We start from the raw sequence: 24,920 nt of genomic DNA on the forward strand, positions 1-24,920 counted from the left end.
TTTGGACCATTACTGTTGCTTTGCCGTGTAGCAACACTGTAAGCACCTTCTTAAATATGTGCAGATTAGACATAATGTGGTCCAGGTCGACGAAGTCTAACCAGGTTTTTAATTAGGAAGGGTGGCCTGGGGGCTGGAGCAGAACTAGGACAGTGAGCTGGAAGTGTGGATTCCTTCTCCCCCTTAGCCCCTGCGCCGCTGAGCGATCATGGCGAGTCATTTGTGCTTCCAGCTTCAATTTCCTCATCCACAAAACGCTACGGTGACACGTGTCGTCTTCGAGTCCTACAGATCAAAAATACTTTGCGAGAGCTGAGCTCCTGCCGTTTTTATTTACCTGAGTATGGATGAAAAAGAGGGCAGTGAAGTCAAACAAATACATTTGCGTGCTCTGCTGGTGAGAAATCAGAAGAGCTGTTGTTGAAGATGACACCGAGTATTTCCGCGTATGACAGGCAGCTTGGATCATAAAGTTGAAAGCCAGTGCTATGGGCGAAACTAGGTCGATACAACTGGGTATCCACGGAACAGAAAGCTGCGCAGCTCAACAGAAAGTTGGCCCAGTTATTAATCCCCGTCTCTGATCGAGTCAGCAGATTTATGCCTCAAATGCTGTCAGTGCTGTTTTGTAATTTTGGCCTTTTGACAGCAAAATTCCCATTCTGCTCTTGGATGATTATGTTCAGAGGAAGCTCAAACACTACGGGGCAATGTCAGAAGCTGTGATTGGAACACAATGGGGTTTGGCTCCTGCTCTTTAGCCTAATCAGGTCATTTCGGTCATGACTCAAATTTGGCTGTAGAGAGACTGACCAACCGTAACAAGTCTTCGTATTTCTTTCATACCAGACTATCCTGCAGAATCTGAAAGGTGGATCTAAGAATACACAAGTTTTGTTGTCATCATCATAGAAATAACCTTTAGCCACAACTATACTGCAAAAACTGCAGAAAGCAGAAGGTATATGTCAATTCACCACAGCATAAAAAATGACCAGGATTTTTTAAAGATATCACGGTTCACACTTGCATAGTGTACTTAGTGTGAAAATGAAAAGAATCCTTTATGATGATAATACAGCTTTGTAGCGTGCTATGAAGTCAAAGTAGCAAAAAAGTTTCTCGAGCAAACTGCTATGCCAGCCACTGACGAGGTCCTCTCTTAAGAGCAATGCAGAAATGAGTCAACGCTTTAGCCACACTCAAAGAGAAGGTTAGTTTTGCTAAAGATAAGATGAGGATGTTACATATTTTTTCATCTGGAATGAAAGTTTGTAGTCGACTCTTTTAATATGATCAAGGAGATCTAAGAAAAGGTGCTCCAATTTTTCTTTAATACCTGGGAAGCAACATTAGGAGGAACTCCTTTGCCTCTATTAAAATTCTTTATGAACGTAATTCTCATACACGCAAAGGGACTATGGACAGAATGCAGATAAGCGCTGTAAAGGGAGTAATGGAATCAAAGACTTTTAAAGATGACATGGGGATGGGAGAGTAAGAAGTGAGAGAAAAGTAACTCAAATGTGAATGGTGTTTTCTTGCAGTAAATGCACTCCGTAAAAACGTGTAGTTCTCTATAGGAAACAGCAACTGAGGCAAAGGTAATTTCAGGGTAACTTATTTTAAAAGCTCAGTTGGGTTTGGAGACAATAGGTGGCAGTCTGTAGCTACCTAGTGAAAAGGAACAGTCGTAACAGCCAGTGTTTCCGAAATGCATGTTTCTGCATCCAGCTTCACCCACTTATCCCATTTACAATTTCTTCTGTGATAAATGGGGCTGAAGGTAAGTTTCCCGGTGCTAACAAAGCGCACTAGCACTTTAATTCTGTGTGTGCATGTTTTGTGCCCTCCTGCAGCTTTGTACCAAATACAAACAGAGAGGAGCAGCAGGGGAAATCAAGCAGAAATTAGAAAGGAGTGTGAGATGAAAACATTCCTGGACTGACAGAAGGCAGCAGAAGGGGGAAAAACAAAAAAAAAAACAAAAAAAGAAAAGAAAAGAGCAAAGAAAAGAGAGAACAGGAGGATAAAGGGAGACAGTGCATCTGTAAATGAGAACAAGGAAGGAATTTAAAAGGTAGAGAAAGAAGAAAGGAAGATTCACTATAATAGAGCCAGGAGCAAAGGAGCAAATGAAGTGCCGCAATCCACACAAATTTACAGGCTCAGAAATCAATGGGAGAATCAATTTGGATGGACTTGGTTACTTGCTTCAGGGAATGCATCAGATCAGATTCTGTAAAGCACATTATAAATTGCAGGCCTGATGTAACAGCAAAGTATTATTAAATTAATATTTGAAACCAATAGGTAGGAACAAATCAGAGTGGGTAAAGCTTTGACATTGAAGAAAATGTCTCCTGACATAAAAATGCGATCAACAAAAATAAATCACAAAAGTGAAGCATTTTTCCTCCTGAACAGTTGGGGTTTTTTGTTCATTTGGTTTATTTGTTCATTATCTCGACAATACCTAAGTGTTCCGTATTTGCTACATTTGTACTGAATATTTGTTTTGATCAGTTTACTCTTTTACAATAAGCAAATGAGAAGACAAAAAAAAAAATTGAGTATCCTTATCATGCTTCTATAGATTGTGAATCCATAGTAATTACAGATTTCATTTAAGAGATTAAAAACTGGACTGATAAATGAAGGGGAAGAGCTTTCTGAAAACAAGTAATTTTTATAGTAACTAACTGAAAGAAAATCCATTTTTAATTTGCTTATTTTGTGCTGCTGGCCACGTTAAAGAATATGGTCAGTTTTAGTATTCATCTCACACTGACACAGCTCTCGGTTTCTTTTGCACCATCGATAAAATTGGGGCATTTAAATGATTTTGCGCTTTCTGGAACGTCTACAGAAATATTAAGCACACCGGGTGCTTTCAAATACCAGACCCTAGAGAGTTCTTCAGTTACAGACAACCAATGAGGTATCCAAAATCCGCACGGATATAGAAATATGGCTTTGATCTTGCTTTGACTGCAGGTTTTTCGTTGTTTCGGTTTTTTTTTTTTTTTTTTTCAAAAATGCTGTTTGCTTCACAAAGGGTGTTGCAATCGTACATCCATTCATGCACATGCTGATGTGATGTTACAGTAAAGCACATCATAGAATGCCCCGAAGAATCTTTATTTATATGACTGCGTGGACTGGGGTAGCACCCAGGCTCCGGGTAAGGCCCCGCAGCCTCTGTGCAACACCCCAACGCAACAAAACCCAGCCAAGCTGGGGAGGGACTTTTTACTTGGGCATGTAGCGACAGGACGAGGGGGAATGGCTTCAAACTGGAAGAGGGCAGGTTCAGATTGAACATTCGGAAGAAGTTTTTCACTGTGAGGGTGGTGAGGCACTGGAACAGGCTGCCCAGAGAGGTTGTTGAGGCCCCATCCCTGGAGGTGTTCAAGGCCAGGCTGGACGTGGCCTTGGGCAACCTGGTCCAGTGGGAGATGTCCCTGCCCATGGCAGGGGGGTTGGAACTCGATGATCTTCAAGGTCCTTTCCAACCTAAACCATTCTATGAGTCTGTGATTCTATGAAGCTGCTTAAAGTAGCAAAGAGCAGGAGGGGAAATTGAAGCAGAGATGAATTCTATTAGTTGGTTAAGGTCACACATTAATGTGTGGGGGAAAAAAACCCCAAATCTTAAGGGATCAAAGTACCCTTCCCCTGTGCCGCATTGAGGCTTCTGCTGATTCACTGTGTAAGCACCAAGCCATGCCTGCTTAATCAGTCGGCTAATCAAGCCATTTCTTTTTCAGTACAATACTTCTAGTTTTCATCTTATGCTTCAAAAAATTCTGATAAATAACTGCATGTTTATTGCAGACAGCCAAAGGGCATTCGTACTGGAAGGACCTCAAAAAGGTAATTCAAATAGATTAAGCGTTCTTCTTCGCAGCCTTAAATGCAGAAAGCTAGGGTGGACAGAGAATGTGCCAGTGTGTATGATATTTTAAAATCCAATTAATCACACAAGAGAGAATCTGAAATCATAAGTGGCTGAAGGCCTGGAATACTCATACACACCTTTTTGGAAGACTTCAAAGTTCAGGCAAAACCAAACTTACTAAGCTTATTTAAATTTTCTTTAATACCTTCTACAACTCTGCTTCACAACAATTTAGAGAAAAACATATATCTGCAGTGCTCTCATCTGTTCTTCTATTGCAATATCACTTCTGTGGCATCTTGGCTTTTACTTTTCCCTTTGTCATTCCCCTCTTAGGCTTGCCAGAACCTTTCCACCATGACGGGAAGCAGCGCTGGCCCTCGCCTCCTTCCCCAGCCCCCCTCTCATCTACCTTCCCTGGGCAGGTTCCACCACACCACGTCCGGGCAGCAGCAGGGAGCTGGCAGACCCCCCTTTCTCCATCCCCTCCATCCTTTACCACCTCGGAGCCTGGGAGAGGCTCAACACGTCGGTGTTACCCATCAGTGTTGCACCTGACCCAGCGGGGCCTGATCCCCAATTTGTGACTTTAATTCTTATTAGCCTGATTACAATTATGATTGAAAAGAATAAAAATAAGGAAACCTTCCTCTTATCTGTTGCTCTCACATTGAGCATCACAGTCCGGAGGGGTAACTTTGCCTTCTTAAACTGAGCCAATGTTTTGGTCATGTGCAGAGCATTCATTTTCATTACCTGTAATTGATTAGTGACGACTTATTTTGCTTTCCTAAATGTTGATACACTAGCAACTAAGCATTCAGCCTTTAATTAGAAGTTCATTTATTATATCACATAGCAAAATGCGATTTTGCTCACTACAGTTACCCATTTTGCTTGAAACAAGTATTTTATCTGTTTATTTGACTATGGTTTCCTTGGCATTTCTTGTTGATTGACTGTTGGCATTGACTGAAGAAGCACTACTTTATCCTAACTTTAATACTGACTACGCTTTTTATGCATTTATTCTGCAAACATCACGTCTAACTTGTCACAAACTTTGAAGTATAGTTAATATGAGGGAACCTACTGGGAGCCAGGCTTCAACCTGACTGATGCATGCATGAGTGCACTGCCTTATACATGTGCAACTTTATTGGTTTTGTGGGAACCCCTCTGGACTTTAGCAGTCTTTCATTTTGTCTTTTGTAGAGAAATTAAAGCCTGCACACCGGGCAATGTTTTCTGCTTACAGCTAGCAAGACGGAATTGGCATACAGGAATAATCTCTTATTGGAAAAGTGAAACTGCTCTGTATTTTTACCATGATGCATGACATTTACTTTAAATGCGCAGGAGTACTCCTTCTAGATTTGATAAATCTAGTTCATTTCTAGAGCGACAATGTAGGACAGCTAATATCCTCTTTCACTTTGAAAGGGAGGTGATTAGTCCAGTATGCTTATTCATTTACACTTTGTCTCCCATACGCACTTATCTCTCTTTCCTGATCAAAGTGGTGCATTATTTACATGCTAATAATCAAAATAAATCCTGAAAACTGCATCTCTGTTCCACCTGCTGCACCCAGCACAGGCGACTCCTCACTAGAAAGGTCGCTTTGCAGCCTGCTTTTAAAAACTATTGGTTCCATCTTGGAGCCGCTTTTCTATAAATTATTACTTACAGCATTCGATGGCTCTATTTACCATGAATGCCCCAGCTTTTAAGTTTGTAAATAAAGCTAGATGAGATGGAAACGGTGATAGGAAACCGCATTGCACTGTCAGGGGACAGGAACTATGGGCTATGAGAGGCTATGAGAATACCTAAAAATAGCGGTGCCTCTAAGCCATGTTTTGAAATATCAATACACCGTCCGTTAGTAGTTAGTGGCAAACACTCTGAATTACTGTAGATAAGACTTTTGAAACACAAAGCAGTCTGTTATATCTGTCCTGCTCAGAATAAAAATTCTTACCCTTAGTAATGGTTCAAATGCTGTTTATTTATGTATAAATACTGATATATATTTGAGATACTCAGTCACGTTGATAAATTCATTTAAAATTTCCATCAAAACGCTCTTGATCAAATAAGTTGAAATCCCAGTTTCTAAGCAGTTCAGCAGAAGAGACAACTGGTAGCATATAAAATACAATTTAGTCTGAATGTCAACTGCAGAGAGAATAGCTATCATACACTACTAACATTAGAGCTTCATGCGATAGTACAGCAGGATTCCCAAATCACAGCTTTTAATTTTCATCCAATATTTTTCCTATTTCGAATACTCACAGTTAAAATTGTTCATCAAAACTATTTCAAAAAACTCAGACTAACAATATTTTCAAATCCAAGCATTATAATTTTCTTGGTTTTAAACCATGCAAATAAACCATCAGGGAAGTTACTAATTAGATCGCACTAACAATGACATCAAACACCTGTGAAGTTCATGCTTTTATACACATAATACATCTGTTCACCTCATGTACATTTATTAAACTGTGAAGAATATATGGCTTGAATATAAAGAAAATATAATCTTTAAAGACATCTTTATTTTTTTCACCTTGCTAATCACTTCTTTTGCGGTACATGAAGACCACAAAAAAATAAAACACAAACAAACTGGTTTTAGTTATGAAGCCATCACCTAGATGAAAAAAACTATTAAAGTTTTTTAAAAAAATCTGTTCTCGCCAGCTCAATTATCACATATTCAACAAGGTGGAAAGGAATAAATGCCAGCGAGTGCAATTCTCCCTGTATTTCTTTAACCCTCCCATATTTCATTTCTCCTTCACAGGACCCGGTAATTATATTACCTCAGTGCCTACCCAGTCGGTCACACCGAGCCGGCACGCAGGACGGCAATCTAAGTGTGTGCTGGCGATGCCTTGCAGGTAAAGCGGCTATTCACAAAGCGCATCTCAAAAGCAATAGCGTGAGTCACCTAAATACAGGACTCTACTGAGAAAACCCGGTTCCTAAATGAGAAAAATAACTTTGTTTTCACCTCAAATTGCATTAGCTATAAACATACTTAGCAGCGTGGACTTCACAAAAACATTAGAATAAATTGAGCTTTAGCATAATGAAATATTTAGGGCTGAGCTGATTACTTATTTCTGCTCAGCGGTGTAATAGGCTAACAGCCCCGCTTTCCTATGTGAAATGAAATATGACTCAGTGTAAGTTGATTAGTAATAATTACAAGCCAGATATTCTTCTACCTCCTGAACAGCAGGAGACCTGTAATATCAATTGCAGATTTCCTGCGCTCTAATGATTCATACAAAATATATGCAAGTTGTCTGCATGGCCAGTACAGATGCCACAATTTATCTAAAAATTCATGTAGACTGATTGATTTCCAAATTTCAATAGGAGTTTAAACCTGTAGGATACGTCCTGAATTAGGGAAGCCAGTAGACCAAGTCAGAGACTTCATAACAGAATTTCTTTCCTTAAATCTCAATTTAGCAAATTCTTCCCCTCTCCTTTTTTATTTAATTCAATCACCATTTTAATTGAGAAACTTCTTCTTGAAGCTTAGTTTTATTTCAAACATCAATTTATTCATGGGTTGATTTGAGGAAAAATACAGGGGAATTTATTATGACTCTCTGTTAGAGAGAAAGAGAGCGATAACGAGAAGAAATCCCAAATGAAGGTGTTTAAGCACTGAGACAGGTTGCCCAGAGCTCCTGCAGTCTCCACATTTGGTGATAGTCACAGTTTTACTGGACAAGACCCTGAGCAACCTGTTATATCTTGAAAGTAGCCCTGTTTTGAGCAAGAAGGTTGGATGATGAGGGCTTCATTTATAGAAGTACCTTCCAGATGACAGCCCTTAAGCCATATGCACCTTTCCTGCAGCAATTTCATCATTCAGTCTTGTTTTCAGCGAATAATTACTGTAGCTGTCCTACATATTTTAGATAAAAACCTTAAAATCTTAGAACTGAGATCTAGATAAGAAAGAAAAAAATTGAGACTTAGGAGAAAAACATTTCAGGCTTCACCTAGCAGTGGATTATTTCACATATCTGCCATTGTATTTTCTGACTGCATCACAGTAAGGTTGTAACATAAAGCAAAATACAACAAGATAACGTCTTTCTTCTGTGGAAACTTTGGATTCTCACTTTTACCACAAGAAAGAAAAGCTTTGCAATAGGATCTGAGAGCAGCCAATGACAAGTTACTACCCGTGCCTACAAATGATTTCACACAGTTCCACATTTCTATGGGAGGGGAGAAACTTTTTTTTTTTAACTCCGCCAGTCAATGCAACCGAAAACTGTTTGTTAAATATCAGTTTTTCTAATATCATAAAGACGCAAAAATATTAACTGTCGTGAATTATTCATATCTTACCCAATTATTTCTGTTAAAATGGAGTCAGCTAAGAACTCAGATCTACACCTCTACAATTAACACAGAAATATACATAGATCTACACCAGCACAGGATTATTATTCTCTATCAGTACTTCATCCTTAGTTCAGGACACTGCTTTGTCAAAAAGAACTCATGCATACATTAAGAAAATAGAGTAAGACTTCACTGGGTATTTCCATGAGTAGGAAGCATTTTACAGCTAACACACGTAAGTATCAACACTAGTCAAGTGAGATGAAGAGACTGTAGTTAACATATCTCCACGACAGACAGTCTCATCTCCGTGAAAACCAAACCTTTCAGTGTAAGCGGCTAGAAAGGATCAGCACTAATCTGAAAGTATGTATTTCTTCATCTCACAGACTTAAACACCGTGGTATGCAAACCCACACCTAGTTAACAGCTACGCGTATGTGGGCAGTACAGCGCCTGCCTTAGTGGTATCTGAGAGCTCTACAGGCAGCTTCAACAGAGAATCATCTTACCCTTCCACAGAAATGGTCCGCTGCAAGCTCACTGTGGGTGGACGCGTTGCAGTGCTGTGCTGGGAATGACTGTGTGACCAAGGAAGAATAAAGAAAAGCATTTGTTAAAGAAATACAAATTCCTCTTCTTATTATTGTCTCTAGCAGTTTAGCTAACGCCAAAACAGAAATAACAATCAGATTGTTTTACCCGTGTCTAAAGCATTTTGACTTCAGTGATGCTTATCTTTTCAAAAATGGGCTCAACCCTACAATCTCTCGTGTTTAAAATCAGGTTTCATTCCTCATTAAGAGCAGATAATGAAGAGAGTAACTCCCCTTTATCTTTCTTTTTCTTTTAAAAAAATATACCTGTACACACAGTTCAGTGACTGAAAATAACTTAAATGCTTATTGTTTTGCTAAATATACTAAGCATAAAACACAAAAGTTAATTTCAGAGCATAAGGCAAAACAGTAAATGATAATGTTATCAACCTAATTCTCAGTGTTTCTCAGGCAGAATGCTCAGTAAAAGAAGACATGCACTGCTTATAATTGCACCATAATGTAACTTTGAATTTTACAAATTTCAACCAACATTCACTATTTCTATCAGATTTTAAGTAGCTTGAGTTTTTTCCACATGAAATTATATCAATTTAAGACACAATATTTAGAAAAAAACATTATATTTTCTCAGCAAAACACAGACTGTGAAAGAAAAATATTTTTGATTGAAAATCCTGAGATCTAATGGCTTCTCTCATATGTGTTGTCATGGTTGAGGAACCTAGATACTATATTACATAAACCCAATAAATTACACAGTATGTTTTAACTTCAGTATTGTACTGTTGTATAATATTATTTTACCATTACTATTCATGTAAATATGAATGGATAACAACACGGAATCAGTCAATGGCAGTGCTGTGATAATAAATTGCATTCCTTAACCAAGACGATGTGTTTAAAAAATAAAAATAAAAAGCAGAAGCATCTGCATGTGTCTTCTGATTAGTTTAAATGTCTACATCACATAGCGAGGCTCAGTATTAATAATGGAAAGTACACACTAAAAATAAACCTTATAGTCAGTTTTATATAAGTGATTCTACTAACTGCAGAATTTGTCTTGCTTTCAAGCTTTGTATACAATCCGAGCTGTTTGTTCAGAGGAATCGCACCTTATTTTCATTAAAAGCTGAGACATTCAACATTAGTGAGCAACACAACTATTTTACATGCCTTTATCCTGTAGCATAGCCAATACTCTCTGCCTGACAGAAGAGATACGATTTTTCTGTGTAGCACGTAGAGTTGTGACACACGATCTCCTGCCGCGGGACAAACAAAAGCCCTGCTACCTGGTATTCCCTGTTGCAACCGTTGTGCTCTTGTGTGGTACTCATCCTCTTTCTGAGTATTTCAGAACGTTTGTGGAAAGTATACTCCCCTTATAAGAACTACAAAGGTTTTTCTCTGTTTTATAGCAAAACATAGGATGTACAGGAGTATCATGAGTCTCTGGTGTCATGGTGTGAACAGAATAGCTGAGTTGGACAAACACTGCAGAATAATATTTTATGAATACTGGTTAAAATGCCACATTAAGTTTGTACCTCGCAAATGGCTTAGGATGCGTATTTTTAAACGACCCTTTTTTAGTGTTTATGCATTTTTAAAGAATTTAAGTTTAGGTTGCGGCTTGTCTTCTCTCCCTTTCCCTCTACAGAGCTGGAAGGGAACATACGACCTTACGTTCCTGTGCTGGCTCCCCAAGCAAAACTAATAAGGAAGGGAACAGCCTCTCCCCTGAATTTCCCCCCTGTACACAAGTGGCCAAAACGCCTCCATCTTTTCCTTGTGCAGCTTGACTTGCAGAAATTTTATTCCCTGACGTTGCATCAAAAGATGCAGAAATATGGCTGGTACAAGGAACAAGAACCAAAAAGGCCAATGGAATCCTGGGCTGCATAGAGAAGAGTGTGGCCAGTAGGTCGAAGGAGGTCATTCTCCCCCTCTACTCTGCACTGGTGAGGCCACAACTGGAATACTGTGTCCAGTTTTGGGCTCCCCAGTTCAAGAGGGACAGGGAACTGCTGGAGCGAGTCCAGCGAAGGGCAACTAAGATGATGAAGGGCTTGGAGCATCTGCCTTATGAGGAAAGGCTGAGAGAGCTGGGACTCTTTAGCCTGGAGAAGAGAAGGCTGAGGGGAGACCTTATTATGGCGTACAAGTATCTAAAGGGTGGGTTGAAGGAGGATGGAGCCAGGCTCTTTTCAATGGTTCCCAGTGACAGGACGAGGGGCAATGGGCACAAGTTAGAACACAGGAAGTTCCGTTCAAATACACGGAAAAACTTCTTTACGGTGAGGGTGACAGAGCACTGGCACAGGCTGCCCAGGGAGGGTGTGGAGTCCCCTTCTCTGGAGATTTTCAAGACCCGCCTGGATGCAGTCCTGAGTAATGTGCTCCGGGCAATCCTGCTTTGGCAGGGGAGTTGGACTAGATGATCTCTAGAGGTCCCTTCCAACTCTGAAACTCCGTGATTCCGTGATTCCGTGAACCAAGAAACGGGAGGGATGATGATGTATGTCACAGCCCTCTAAGTTACACTGTATGTCAAAGGCTGTTTCTAAGAGAAGGATGGCAAAGCTGTGCCTGAGCGATACTGCTGGTGCCAGACCCACCATGGAGACGTTAAACAAGCAGCTCATATTTTGGGCGGGGGGGGGTGGGGAATCTATTAACAAGGCACGGCAAGTTAGTAACTGAAGGTTTCGTGCAGGAATCGGGTTTATTTCACTAATGGTGTGTAGCGTTCTGTTTTTCACAGGAATGTTGTCATAGGAAAGGGAAGCTGAGGAATGACAGCTGATATGGCACTTTGCCTTAAAACATTTAAGCCACCTCTCCCTCTTTCAAGGTCTCCTCCTTACTAGAGCCACCGCATACTGTTACAACCAGAGCCCCGATATCTACATCTAACCACAACTAGCCAACTGGCTTGAATTCTGACAGCTTTGTTTCTTTTTCCAAAAAACAAAAAGATTTCAGCATTGCCCTATTTTTACTACAGCAAACTTATTTATTTCACTCTGATCAGCTTCAAAATGAGCAAAATTACGAGAGCATTAAAGGTAGGACTTGCAGCTGCTAAGTGCTAAACCCAAATAATTTCCCATTTATCTACAGAATTAGTAACCGAAGTAACACAAAACCACTGAATAGTAAGCACTTGGGATGTGGCTATGTTTGGATGTTGCAAATAAAAAAACGGGCCATGTTCAAGAAAGTAATTTACAGAACTGTGAAGTATTGCTCCTGCAATGGAAGACTGAAATTGAGGAAAGGGACCTGTCTGATTGCTGTAATAGACTCTCAGTCCCCACAGTGATGCCGCATTTTACTGATGAATTCAATTACCTTTGAGGATTGATACTTAACCCAGGCTACTTCGTGCAAAGGTTACAAACTCTCTGTTTCGAAATATTTTATATAATGGATGAATAAAGACTAAGAATTTTGTCACCATACTATTCACAATGGCCTTTACAGAACGAGCAAAACCTCTTAGTCTTTATAAAAGATCTTTGTTTGGCATCATACACTTTTCTTTAATGTGGAATGAATTACCTTCTGAACACAGAGCTAGCTGGATCTAAAGCAGCTATCAGCTGCACTCTCTTAAATTTATTACTGCATTTCACTGTTCATGTATGTTAAAAAACTTGGACATATTTTTATAAATGCAAATTGCTATTGTTTAAACATATGATTAATATTTAGAAAGGTTGGTGAAAATGTTATTTATGAATTTTTTTAAGAAAAATCATTGTTCAAACACAAAATCGAAATGAGAGTGAACAGCATCTCCAGAAGTCGTTAGGAGCACAAGGTTCCTTGATTTTGGGTGTCTGGTCTAAAACACTTCCAAAACCCTGCTTTGTCAAAAGAGGATATTCATCCCTTTCAGAAAATCAGATGTGTAACGTGTCAGCGGGAGGGCAAGGTACCCAGAACTCACTGATCACTCTCCTCAGCCACTTGAGAATTTGTGCCGTGCAACCACGTCTGCTTGGTAGTTACCCTCACATGGTGATGTTACGGCTCGGGCAAGAAGAAGCAGCAAATCAACCAAAGGATTATCCAGACAGGTTGGCAAAAGAAGAATATTCAGAGGGAAGAGCAGATTCTTGGGAAAACAAAACACATTTCAATGATGGAGTGAAAAAGAAAAAAGACTAGGATGGCAATATAGTTTCTATTATGTCAGATGCTCTATTAAGTAATGTAATCCCATAACAAGTATGAATTAAAGCAATGATTTTAATTCAGTATTCTCCTGAAATTATCAAAACCACTCAAGCACTAGATGTCATCAGTACCCCTCACTGGAATGACTATCTCGTTATGCAAAGCTGTGCAAGAAACCTTATACTTCACTCTTTCCAATCGAGGGGCTCAGCTATCCGCAATATTCCACTCATTAGAAATCCTTTTCCATTTCTACATATTTGTGACATAGAGTTCAAATGAGTCCTTGGCTTCTTTCATGACAATAATTTGTAACCGGTGATACGAAAACTCATTTTTTGTACCTGATTATAAAAATCAAGTTTGGTGCTCAATACAAGCATATGTGTTTTAAGGTATCGTCACGAATACAATGGCACCTAAAAATCAAAAACACAGTTTAGTCACTGCTTGACACAAATGGCTATCCAGCTGGAGACAGAAATAACAGTCTGATATCATTCCTAACTGGCTTATTTAAAAGATAAAGCTCCTGGTGGCTTCTGTCAAATTGGTGGAACCAGCAGAAAGCAGCTGTTTCCATCACATGCTTAATACACTGGTGTATGTGTCATGTCTTTTGTAGCACAAAATAAAATAAAAATTCTGAGTTACTGCCACTAACATTTTCTATGATGAATGCCTAAACACAGACACATCCCTATTGAGATACGTAGGTAAGTAGCATATTTTTACACTTGCAGATCTAACTATTCAAAGTTCGACATTTAGGCTTAGAAAAATGTTACCCCTTCTCTGAAATGATACAGAATGAACAATCTCAATGGTTTTAATAATATAAAGTAACAATATTTCAATATACTACTCAGTACTACAGCCACACAAGATGGATTTTCCCTGAAGAAATGAATCTCATATCCTGTAAAATACAAGTTTTAACTTAATTCTATTTAATTTTAGTTCATTGAGACAAGGGGAATATACTATTCTTGTAAGACAATTGGTGTGAGTGAAGGAACAAAGAATGAGATTATAAATTAATAATAAGGGGCAAATCAGGGAACAAAGAATCCAACCTCTCTTTTTTAATGCGTTTAAGTTGTTTTTTTGTTTTAAACCTACATCTTAGGCAAGGCCTGCCATTTCATGACCTTGTTAAAGACAAAAAATAGAGCAGCCTGGTGTCAACATATTTTTTGAAATGTTTGTTAAGAAAATAATAATATCAACAAGTATTATAGTAACAAGCCCCAGCCTCCTTAGCTTTAATCCTGTTCTAGCCCAAGGCACTTCTGAAGGCACTTCTGCTGTGTGGGTGATGCTGAAACTGGAGGCAGCATCATAAACCCTTCTTTCCCTGGAGGGACCACATGAACTACCACCTTCCCTTCACTTTCACCAATACACAATATCCCGGTGAGTCCCCTACCTGGGACGACACAGTCACGTTAGGAAAATATTTACTGTGTTTTAAACTTCTATAACGCAATTTGGCAACTAAAAATCTGGAAAAACCACCATTAGGGGATCAGACCGCACAGCACTCAAATCAGAGTTCATCCCAAAGCCTGACTGTTGCATTAAGGGTGGAAGAGAGAAGGTTGTTACAATATAAAATTTTTCCTCGTCTCTTTTGCTGGTATAAAACCAATACCCATTCCCTTTACACACGGAGTGCTAGAAAAGTCATCAGCTTTCCTCTCCGAACCCACTTCTTATCAACAAAGAACAGTTGTCCTCTATTTGCTACAGCCCCGATTTAGGAAACCTTTTGTTTTCATGAATCTTTGTTTTCACAAGTCAAAACTGAGAAGGCAGAAGTCATTATTTGCTTCCTAAATCAACAGGCCTGCATCTTCTCGTAAAGAAGCAGTGATGCTGCCAGTGACACAGGCTGGACAGACACCTCCCTGGACACTGGCTTCAGAGCAGCGTTCTTGAGGTCCCAATTCTGAAACTGCCACGCAGAAGAAAAGTACACAAACTCCATTTGTCTATCTATACATTCAGTTCAGAAACAAACAAACCATCAACACCCCCAAAACCACAGCTCCGAGTTATTCTTTATTATTCACAATACTAAAAGGAAAAAGATTGATAAATACAATATTGAAGAAGTTCCACCGGAGAACAGTGACGGGAACCCTAACACTGGGTTTAGGATGTATTCTCAGCATGTTGTTTCTTACGTCAAGGATTGGAGGTAGCAGTGCAGTTGTTCATAAAGCTTCTAAGCCTTTGCTTTGATGGATGCAAGAGTTTAAGAAAGCAACATGCTTTAATTCCATTAATGTGGAGTTTTAATTCAGCTCAGCGAAGTGAAACCAGCTTTTCCTGATGCTGCCGACAGCTAAACTTCTAACTTAAATGAGTTTTTGCTCTCCTGTGGGATTAATTAGAAGACCAGAGAGTGCTTTTTTAGTATTAATTTTATCTCTGCTGCAAACAGCTTGATAATATTCAGTACTGACAGTTGCTGACCCATATTAGAAGTGTCAAACTAACCAGACAGTCTCCCATCAGAGGTAAATGGGAAACTTCAGCAACAAACATTCAACCCTGCTTCTTTCAGATCACCCTTAGGCAACAAAGCCAAACATGAGACGTAACACTGCTTTCATGCACAGGCACGTGCAGCAAGGATTTTTGGAGTGACTTAGCAACCATAACTCATTTTTTAAAATGGCATCTGTACATATATTCTACAAAGAGTATTGCTAGGCTAAATACCCGCCCAGTGGAAAACAGAAAAGAAACAAAGTGAAGCATTAGGCTGTCACTTTGCCTACAAATATGGAGAATAAGGACCACACTACACCTATCTTCAGGTTCTCTGGAGTAATTTCACTTGCACAAGTCAAAAAGCTTCCTGACCTCTTCCTCCCTGCTTTCCTCCCTGCTTTCCTGCCTTCCTCCCTTCTTCCCTTCTCCCTTTCTACCCCTCTCCCTTTCTCCCCCTCTCCCTTCCTTCCCTAAAGAGTATCCACAAAGAAGTGGTTAGCCACGTTCCGCAACCTAAAATATTAGAGTTATTACAGCCCTAAATTAGCATCATATAGCAACAAGGAAGAATGCAAGGTGAAACTGTGACTCAGAGGGATGCTTCAGCTCCTGGAATAAAGCTAATTATCCACCTTTGTTAGCAGTGTGCCTAAGTCAGCGCCTATCTTCAAAGTGGTGAAACATCCACTGACTTCAAATCTGCTTCCTTACAGCTGAAGTAATTGCAGGAGATAATGCTAAGCTTTAAAATACCAAAAGTATGCTTATCTGAGAAGGAATTGTTATTTTAGTTTGAAATGGAATACCTAAAACAACTGAAGAAGTTTGGAATGATGTGGGGAGAACAGAAAACTATTAGGAATGCTGTTTAAAGGAGTAGAGTGGAGAGGATATACTGTTGATGAAGTTTCACATGTGGTCTAACGTTCCCGTGTAGGGTAAATACAGACTTACACAGTCCTGTGAAGAACACAACATTGAGCAAATTAGGCATACGGAGTGAAAACCGTAAGAAAAAAATATTGTGATAAATCAACAGAAAATTAAGTGGAACAAATTTTGGGAAACTTGAGACCTGTTTTAATGAGTCAGACATGATACCTTGCTCTTTTGGGAGGTTATTCTCTTCTAGGTGTCATTGTTAGGTACTGATTTCTGTTATAACACACATTTTTTTATTTTGCTTAAATTCCCCCCTTTCATCCCATCCTTATTCTAATTCACTATGTTCCTTGTTCATACCTTCTCCCCATACTTTGGACGGACTTGGGTTGTTAGAAGTGGGACACCTAAATCTCCATGGCATTCCAAGATATTCTGTTACTGTTAAAAAAATAAATTTCAAGACTTCCTACAAGCGTCTCAGTTGTTTTTATTATTATCATTATTACTGTAATGAATAAGAGGAATGATAAAGCTCCACTTGGGAATTGAAATACTCCCTGATGAAATTAGTTTGAAAATTATACCAGCTGAGGATTGAAATTTACATGTCAAAATATTTGCAACAAGTGAAAAACATATGTAGGTATGTAGAAAAAGAAAAGGGAGTAATGGAAAGCAAATCTCACTTTCTTCGTTGCTTAAGCAATACCAGATGGAAACAGTCCATGAACATAACAACTGACTTTGTCTCTAATTACAGATGTGGAAGAAGATGCAATGCTGCTTTCATGAATTTAAATAGGGAGCGTTTGTTTAGGAATGACAGAAAACTTCCTGACGCACTCTGCGTGGCCGCCCAGTTCCCTGCCTCTCCTGGCACCCTGGTCCCAGTGCCTAATGCAACACTGAGTTTTCGGTTCCTCGCGGAGGAAGCGGCTGTCACCCTCCTCCCTGCTCTTTGACGTGATGCTTTTGTAATTCAGCATCACTAAGGGTTTTTTGCATGCTGCTACACTCGAATGCCATATCTCATTTACTGTTTGCTGTCACTCCTAATTCTCTTCTGGCATTAGTGCTTTCCAAGCACTACCATTCCAACGGATTGCGCCGTGTGTAAGAGAATCGGAGACGGTTTGAATTCTATGTGACAACAACAAGTGTTCTTGCTGGGTGAAAAGAAATCAGCTTCATCAAAGGAAAACACATGCTATAGTACAGAAAAATGTCTTAATCAGTCAGGTCTTCGGTAACGTAACAGAAAAAAAGATGTCCTTTAGAAAAAAACCCTTCTATTAAGGCTGGAGACACTAAATGATTAGAACATGTTGAAACAATTCAAAGGCAGAGTACCAACGCTTGTGGCATTACATGGCCGGAAGGAGTCATTCAGCTTCTCACTTATTTTATGTGTATGTATTGGGTTTTCATGGCAAGGTTTTGGTAGTGGGAGGCTACTGTGAGAAGCCGTGAGAAGCTTCCCTCATGTCCAAGAGAGCCAATGCCAGCCGGCTCCAAGACTGACCCGCAGCTGGCCAAGGCTGAGCCCATCATCGACGGTGGTAGCACCTCTGGGATAACACAGTTAAGAAGGGGAAAAAACTTCTGCAGAACAGCATCCGGAAAGAGGAGTGAGAATATGTGAGAGCAACAGCTCTGCAGACACCAAGGTCAGTGAAGAAAGAGGGGAGGAGGTGCTCCCGGCACTGGAGCAGAGATTCCCCTGCAGCCCATGATGAAGACCATGGTGAGGCAGGCTGTCCCCTGCAGCCCATGGAGGTCCACAGTGGAGCAGAAATCCACCTGCAGCCCATGGACAACCCCATGTGGGAGAAAGTGGATGCCCAAAGGAGGCTGTGAACCTATGGAAACCCTGTGCTGGAGCACGGCCCTGGCAGGACCTGTGGCCCCGTGGAAAGAGGAGCACACGCTGGAGCAGGTTGGGTGGCAGGACTTGTGACCCTGTGGGACACCCACACTGGAGCAGTCCATTCCTGAAGGACTGCACCCCGTGGAAGGGACCCACGCTGGAGCAGTTTGTGAAGAACTGCAGCTTGTGGGGAAGGACCCATGTCAGAGAAGTTTGTGGAGGACTGTCTCCCGTGGGAGGGACCCCATGCTGGAGCAGGGGAAGAGTGTGAGGAGTTCTCCCCCTGAGGAGGAAGGAGTGGCAGAGACAACGTGTGATGAACTGACCACAATCCCCATTCCCTGTCCCCTTGCATCGCTGGGGGAAGGAGGTGGAGAAATCAGGAGAGAAGTTGAGCCCAGGAAAAAGGGAGGGGTGGGGGGAAGGTGTTTTAAGATTTGTTCTTATTTCTTATTATCCTACCCTGATTTGATTGGTAATAAATTAATTTCCCCCAGATGAGTCTGTTTTGCCCATGATGGTAATTGCTGAGTGGTCTCTCCCTGCCCTTATCTTGACTCATGAGCTCTCTTATTTCTCTCCCCAGTCCAGCTGAGGAAGAGAGTCATAGAGCGGCTTTAGTGGGCACCTGACGTCCAGCCAGGGTCAACCCGCCACAGTCTTTATTTGCCATCCTTGATTGCAAATGTCAGTATTTTTCCTGTTAAAAATGGAAAGCAATATTACGTGTGTATATATGTATGGTCTTTCTTTGATATTTATGGTCTTTCTTCGGGTATTGATGCAAGTGATAAGAGTAGGAAACATATATTTTCAAGCAGAAACTGAGATGCCCTGATTTTCAGCCACTCTGCTGGCCCGCCCTCCTTCCCATTGCACACAGCCAGTGGTACTGCATTTACCCCCAGCATCAAGAGATGCCCACGGTGGCCTGGGGCCACCGCAGCCGAGCCATGGCTGCAGGGCACTCGTTGAGTTGAGCGCGCAGGGAGCGCGTGGCAGTTTCCATCAGTAACTGTTCTGTGGCAGCTGCAATACACAGCACTCACCGCTGTCCCATAACACCACTTTTGATGTATTTCTAGAGCTGTGCATTGCTTCCATAATGAAACATATTTATTGCACACAAAGCTTATTAGGCTTCTGTGCAAGCAACAACAAATTATCCGCGCCAAAATCCCTTTCCAGTTTCAGCAGATGTCGAAAGATATTAGCAAGGACTTGAAAAATGGGTCCACTTTTAAGAAACTTTGAATGGCAAAACTTAGACATCGAGGGATATCTCAGAAGTTTTAGGAAAACTCATATAGGCACAATAAAAAGAATTATGTAAGATTTGCAGTCCAAAAATACCAAATTGCACATCATACATATATTTACCAGTTGCATTGTTGGGAGGAAAAAGAAAAGAAATTAATATGTTTTCTAGTAAAGAAATTGCTCCTATTGTCTAAAGAAAAAGGTCCTCTAATTTATAGTCTGTGATTACAGCCTAAATTCTGAAATACTGTAAACTAGTAAATTGTTCTTAACGATGCTAACGGCCAGTAAGACCTTCAATTTCAGAAAGTGGTAAGACCAGAATTTTTAGATGAACTGGTTTATTACTGGCAATAGAACTGGATGAACCGGATTATTTTTGTTGAAATTCAATCTCATAGGACATATGTACTCAATAGGAGGATAAGAAAATAAATGGTTAAGCAGACACCAGAAAATTCTGGAAAGACCTCACATTTTCATGTACATTTCCACCACAGTCCGTAGAAGTTCATTTAAAGTTATGAATACCACTTATAAGACTGTTTAGAGTTCCCTTCAGGAATCAGAGACCTAATTCCAATTCAGGACCCCGAAAAATGAAGCATAACGTGATTTTTAACACAGAACTCTGTCAGAGCAATCTTGCCATTAACAAAATGGGCAGACATTATGTCTTAATGGTCACGCTAATCTTGCAACACTGCATTTAGAGCCTAGAACAGCTTAGCTTTGCTTTCTCTTCTCAAGGGAGGGTTGACTTTCTTTGCACTGAAGATGACACTGCAAAAATAATTTGTAGGACTTTTATACTGCATCTGCTTCTTTTTTAAATAGTAGGGAAATCATAGAGCTCAAATAACTGCAACCCATTAAACTAATTTGCAAAGTTTCTATCCATCTCCATCCAAAGAAAAACAAGCACATGAAATTCTTTTCATGCTAGAGTCATTGCACAGAATTTTACTCGTTCAAGATAAAGCATCTGGATAATAAAAATTAATTAAAGTGATTTAAAACAGCAATGAAAAACTGTCTGAAGCTGAGCCACACCACGCCATTAACCAACATGTCTATAGCCCATGAGATCTGGTATTATTGTATTTGCACAATAAAAACATTCCTACAGAAATTTAAGTTTTAATATTGTTTCTGCATAAGACCAAGTTCATTTCCGCTGTGCTTATTAAGTCTCGTGTGTGCACTGCAATGAATTACAGTAACTGCCAAGGTGAAATAGCCAGAAAAGGAATGTATTCAGCTTCCATCGAAGTGGTTCATTAAAACAAAAAGAACGATCCCAACAGAAAGAACATTAATTTACAATTACAATCAAAAACCTGTCAGAACAGCACACTTTATATTGCAGTTACTCCTGATACAATGTTTACTGCACCTGTGTGATACCTTCTGATAATGTTATCCCTCCTGTTTGGATATACATTATCTCTGGGCGAGCTGGGAACATGGGTTGAATATCTGTCGTCTTTAACAGAGCAGAGGTGAGAATGTAATCCTACGTCAGCTGCTATTTAGTCTCACTTTCTCTGTCATACAAATCAGCCCAGCATGCATGTGTGCATGTGCAGCTATACCGAACGCAAAACCAAAAATCCTGGAGAAATACTCACAGAGAAAAGCAAAAGTAGAAATAACATAATGCACATGAACAAACGACATCCCAACAGAGTACGTACAAACAGCAGTGAATGGTAATTTGAAAATGCAGACGTATAAAGAATGCATTGTCAAAATGAAAGATGAATAGTGAAGAACTTAACAGCTTAAGCTCTTCTGTTTCTAATCTAATCTATACGAACCACGATTCTTGGATCGTTTTAATTTGATAGAAGTTGGAGATACTCGGCATTTCATGGGAAACATTCAGCGTTTTACACTATGAGGTCTAAGAACGAAGTCCACTAGAACTAGATTAAAAAAAAAAATATAATCTATTAATTTTTCTCATTCTGGGGTTACTCACAGTGGGAGTGTCAGGCATAAGCATCTCCCATAGCAGATCACTGTAATATCGTCCAAGCACATTAGTAATTAATTTTGCCTGTCTTTGATTATAGGCCGTGGATTGGATTAGATGAATGATGGGGTAGAGAAGTTATCTATATATTCCATTACGTCAATCCTTATATCCTTAAATCGACATATAAAACACCATTTATTTAAAGATGCTTTTTAAATTCAATCTTTGAAGAGAAATTTAACTATTTAGGAAAGAAATGTGAAGGGAATTTATGAAGAATTTTACTCTAGGCCTGTGACAGTCATTAACATGAATTGTTTAGTTACAAACTTAACAGATAAATCATTTCAGTAAAACGTTGGAAACTGGTTTGAAAAGATTTGCAAAATTAGCAAGCACGCGCACATGACTGAGCTGATAAACAGTCAATTTGTGATCCTTCTGGGAACTGATTTAATGTCATTAAGATACTTAATAGTATAAGTCCTGGACAACAGCCTGAGTTCCCTTCACTAAACTTTTCAAACATTTCTTGTAGGTTAGGGATGATTTCTTATAATTACTGTCTTCAGTCAGGCAGCAAAGCCAAACTTCTTGGCTTATTTCAAGGTTACTTGAGAGTGAGGGGTGAAGGCGTTGCCATGTTTCTTCTACTTTCAGCTTTCATTTATTATCTAGAACTAAATCTCTCTTTGCTGCTTCCAACTAATCATTTCTCTCTGCAAGTACCTTTGTACTTTGGTTCCCAAATGTTTTGGCCAGAACCAATTGCACTGGGTGCCCTGAGAGAAAACACACTGCTGTTTAACAGAAAACATATGAGCAACAGACAGACAGGGAAGCACGAAGGAAGCGTGAATCAATCAAGACGATCACAGTTGGATTTATACCAACAACTCATCTGATCTTAACTAGGACTAAAACCAGAATTCCACTGTCATTTAGCACTGTAAAAAGAAATAGCCACACAAAGAAGCTACTTTTGGCGATGGGCATCTTGTGTCCATATTTATCCTGTGCACATGAACTGAGCTAGCGTCGCAGCATTTGGCTTCAGTTCTCCATGAGTTATTTTTGAGGACAAAGCAGTTCTGCTGAAAACCTATGAATACCCTGCAACCAATGAAACACTTCACATATGAAGTATGGATTACTCGGATGATACAAAAAAAACTGATGGAGGATAAGCCCATGCATTGGATGGTCATCCACATTGTCAAAACTCGCATTTGCAAGATTGGCAGGAAATTCCATGGCAATAGGCTCTTGTGTTCAGAATTCCTTTGATATACTTTTTAATTCCAAGTTATGCCTCTTTTCCAACTTATCGGGGATGTCTGCTATTATAGAAAATATCTCTTTAAATAATCATATATTTAACCAGTGGAATTCTCCAAATACAGTTGGGTAAACATACATCAAGAAACCCAAAGAAGGTTCTTTCACTCATCAGTTACTTCTGGATATAAAGTGCTCTTTTTCGTACTCGAGTAGAACAGTTTGGTTGCTGTTTTTCCTCCTGGCCCAAAGATAGGCCTGGAAACATTCTACACCTTTGAGACATCTAAATTCATTTAAATTTGCATCTTATTATTAAACCTATGATAGCTACAGTAGCTGCAGAATCCTTTTATATACCAATCAGAGACTGCTACACATCACTCCCAAACTCCACCTCTTCCCTTTCAATGCGAATGCAAAATGTATAAATTAGTGTTGGAAAAGATTAATGATTTCAATCTGTGTATTTCACAGATGGCAATCCAGACCCATTGAATGTTCTTACAGTAAATCTCACACTATGCACACCTCTGAGTGAGAACAGAGGGAAAACAGCCAACATTTTGCAGAACAAAATATAATTTCTTCTCACATCACAGCTCATCTTGTTCTCTACTTAGAGACTGGTTTAAGCCTTGAGACATGAAATGCTAATTCCCTTTAAAAATTTTTATTAGGACCTATTTCAATTCACTTTGCTTTTCCTTGTTGGAAATATAAAGTCCCTTTAGTATACTACGAAATTCCTGCAGATTGATTAATCAACCTGTGAATCAACATTTCCAAATCAAATGGTGGCTTCCACTTTTTTCCAACAATGTATTTTACAAGTCAATTGAAGCTATCTCAAATCTTCAAAAAGATAATTACATGGATTTAAATTCATATGTATGCTACTAAAATTTGAATTTGCACAATGTATTCTTGATTCGTGTGCTTTGTTTGTTGCTCCTTTAAGCAACCGAGTCTGAAACTTCCCAGCTTCACTTTGGGTTTCCTTTAGGACCTTAGTAAAGCCATTTAGTCTCTCCATTTATCAGCTCCCTGTCTCTAAAAAAACAAAGATAAATGAGATGTCCAGGCTCTTACAATGATGGGAGCAATATTAATACATTTAGGTAGACAAGACTAAAATTAATTTGTGCTATTCACCATTTCTGTGGGCAAGCTGAAGAAAACCTGTCATTTCCCAAGTTCCATCAATGTTACATTTCTGTTATTTGACACTAACTAACTAAGCTGATTTTTTTCATGGTAAAGTGGTAAGGAAAGAATAGCAGAATTGGAAAATTTAAAAATGAAAACATGAAAGGTTGACATGGACAAAGTTATATAAATCTGATGTGAAAAAAACCCACCATATTCTATTCTACTAAAGAGCTAATTAATGTTAACTTTTACAAAAAATCTCTCTCTTATCATAGTGTTTCTTACTAAGAACTATAATTTTATATGGCAGCATTGTTTTTTAAGGTTTACTTCTCAGCAATGGTCCATGCTGCTTGACGTATTTAAGTCAACAGCAAATAGATTTACCACTCCAATCATTTAAGAATTAATTTTCCATGTGAAGCCATTCTTTATAAAGGATACCCAGTGGTATATTCAAATAGATTATGGGTTTCTGAGAAACAATCTTTGAGATGCTACAAAACATGATGTCATGTGATTTGGAAGTTAGTCTTGATATGAAAGTATAAACCTGCCTACATTATTATGTTGCCACGTTTATTCTTGGATTATCCAAGCTCCAACAAAGTCAATGTAATTCTCCTTCTGACTTCACTGACATATGATTTGGTTTTGGTATTTTACTGATCTATCTTTGTGGACACCTGCTGCCTAATCCCACTATGGTATTGTACAAATTGTATCAGAAAAAAAAAAAAGGAAAGACAAGGAGAAATAGACTGAATGTGTTTCCAGTGTTCTGATCATTGCCAATATAGTTTGGATCTTGAATTTTTGTTTCCAAAGTGCAACCTTGCAGTGCCCTAGCTGAAAGACCCAGTTCTGTAATCCATGGCATACCAACACGGATCCATGGCATACCAACATGGCATAACAACACAATTGTTAAGTGATGACTACAAGAGGTGACTG

The 24,920-nt window shown here is 39.4% G+C and overlaps 1 protein-coding gene across 6 annotated transcripts in view; it reads right to left on the reverse strand.

The window, feature by feature from the left end:
- The window catches only part of DLG2 (discs large MAGUK scaffold protein 2), a gene marked incomplete at both ends in the record, with an annotated part of 916,537 nt that overhangs the window by 242,497 nt on the left and 649,120 nt on the right, over positions 1-24,920 (reverse strand). For all 6 annotated transcript variants that reach the window (XM_082494340.1, XM_082494344.1, XM_082494343.1 and 3 more), the window contains one exon: positions 8,800-8,868. In XM_082494340.1, the coding sequence (XP_082350466.1) occupies positions 8,800-8,868 (69 nt within the window). The remainder of the gene's footprint in view (positions 1-8,799; positions 8,869-24,920) is intronic.

The sequence above is a fragment of the Vanellus vanellus genome (genome assembly GCF_965231255.1).
Source record: "Vanellus vanellus genome assembly, chromosome: 1".
Lineage (NCBI taxonomy): Eukaryota > Metazoa > Chordata > Aves > Charadriiformes > Charadriidae > Vanellus > Vanellus vanellus.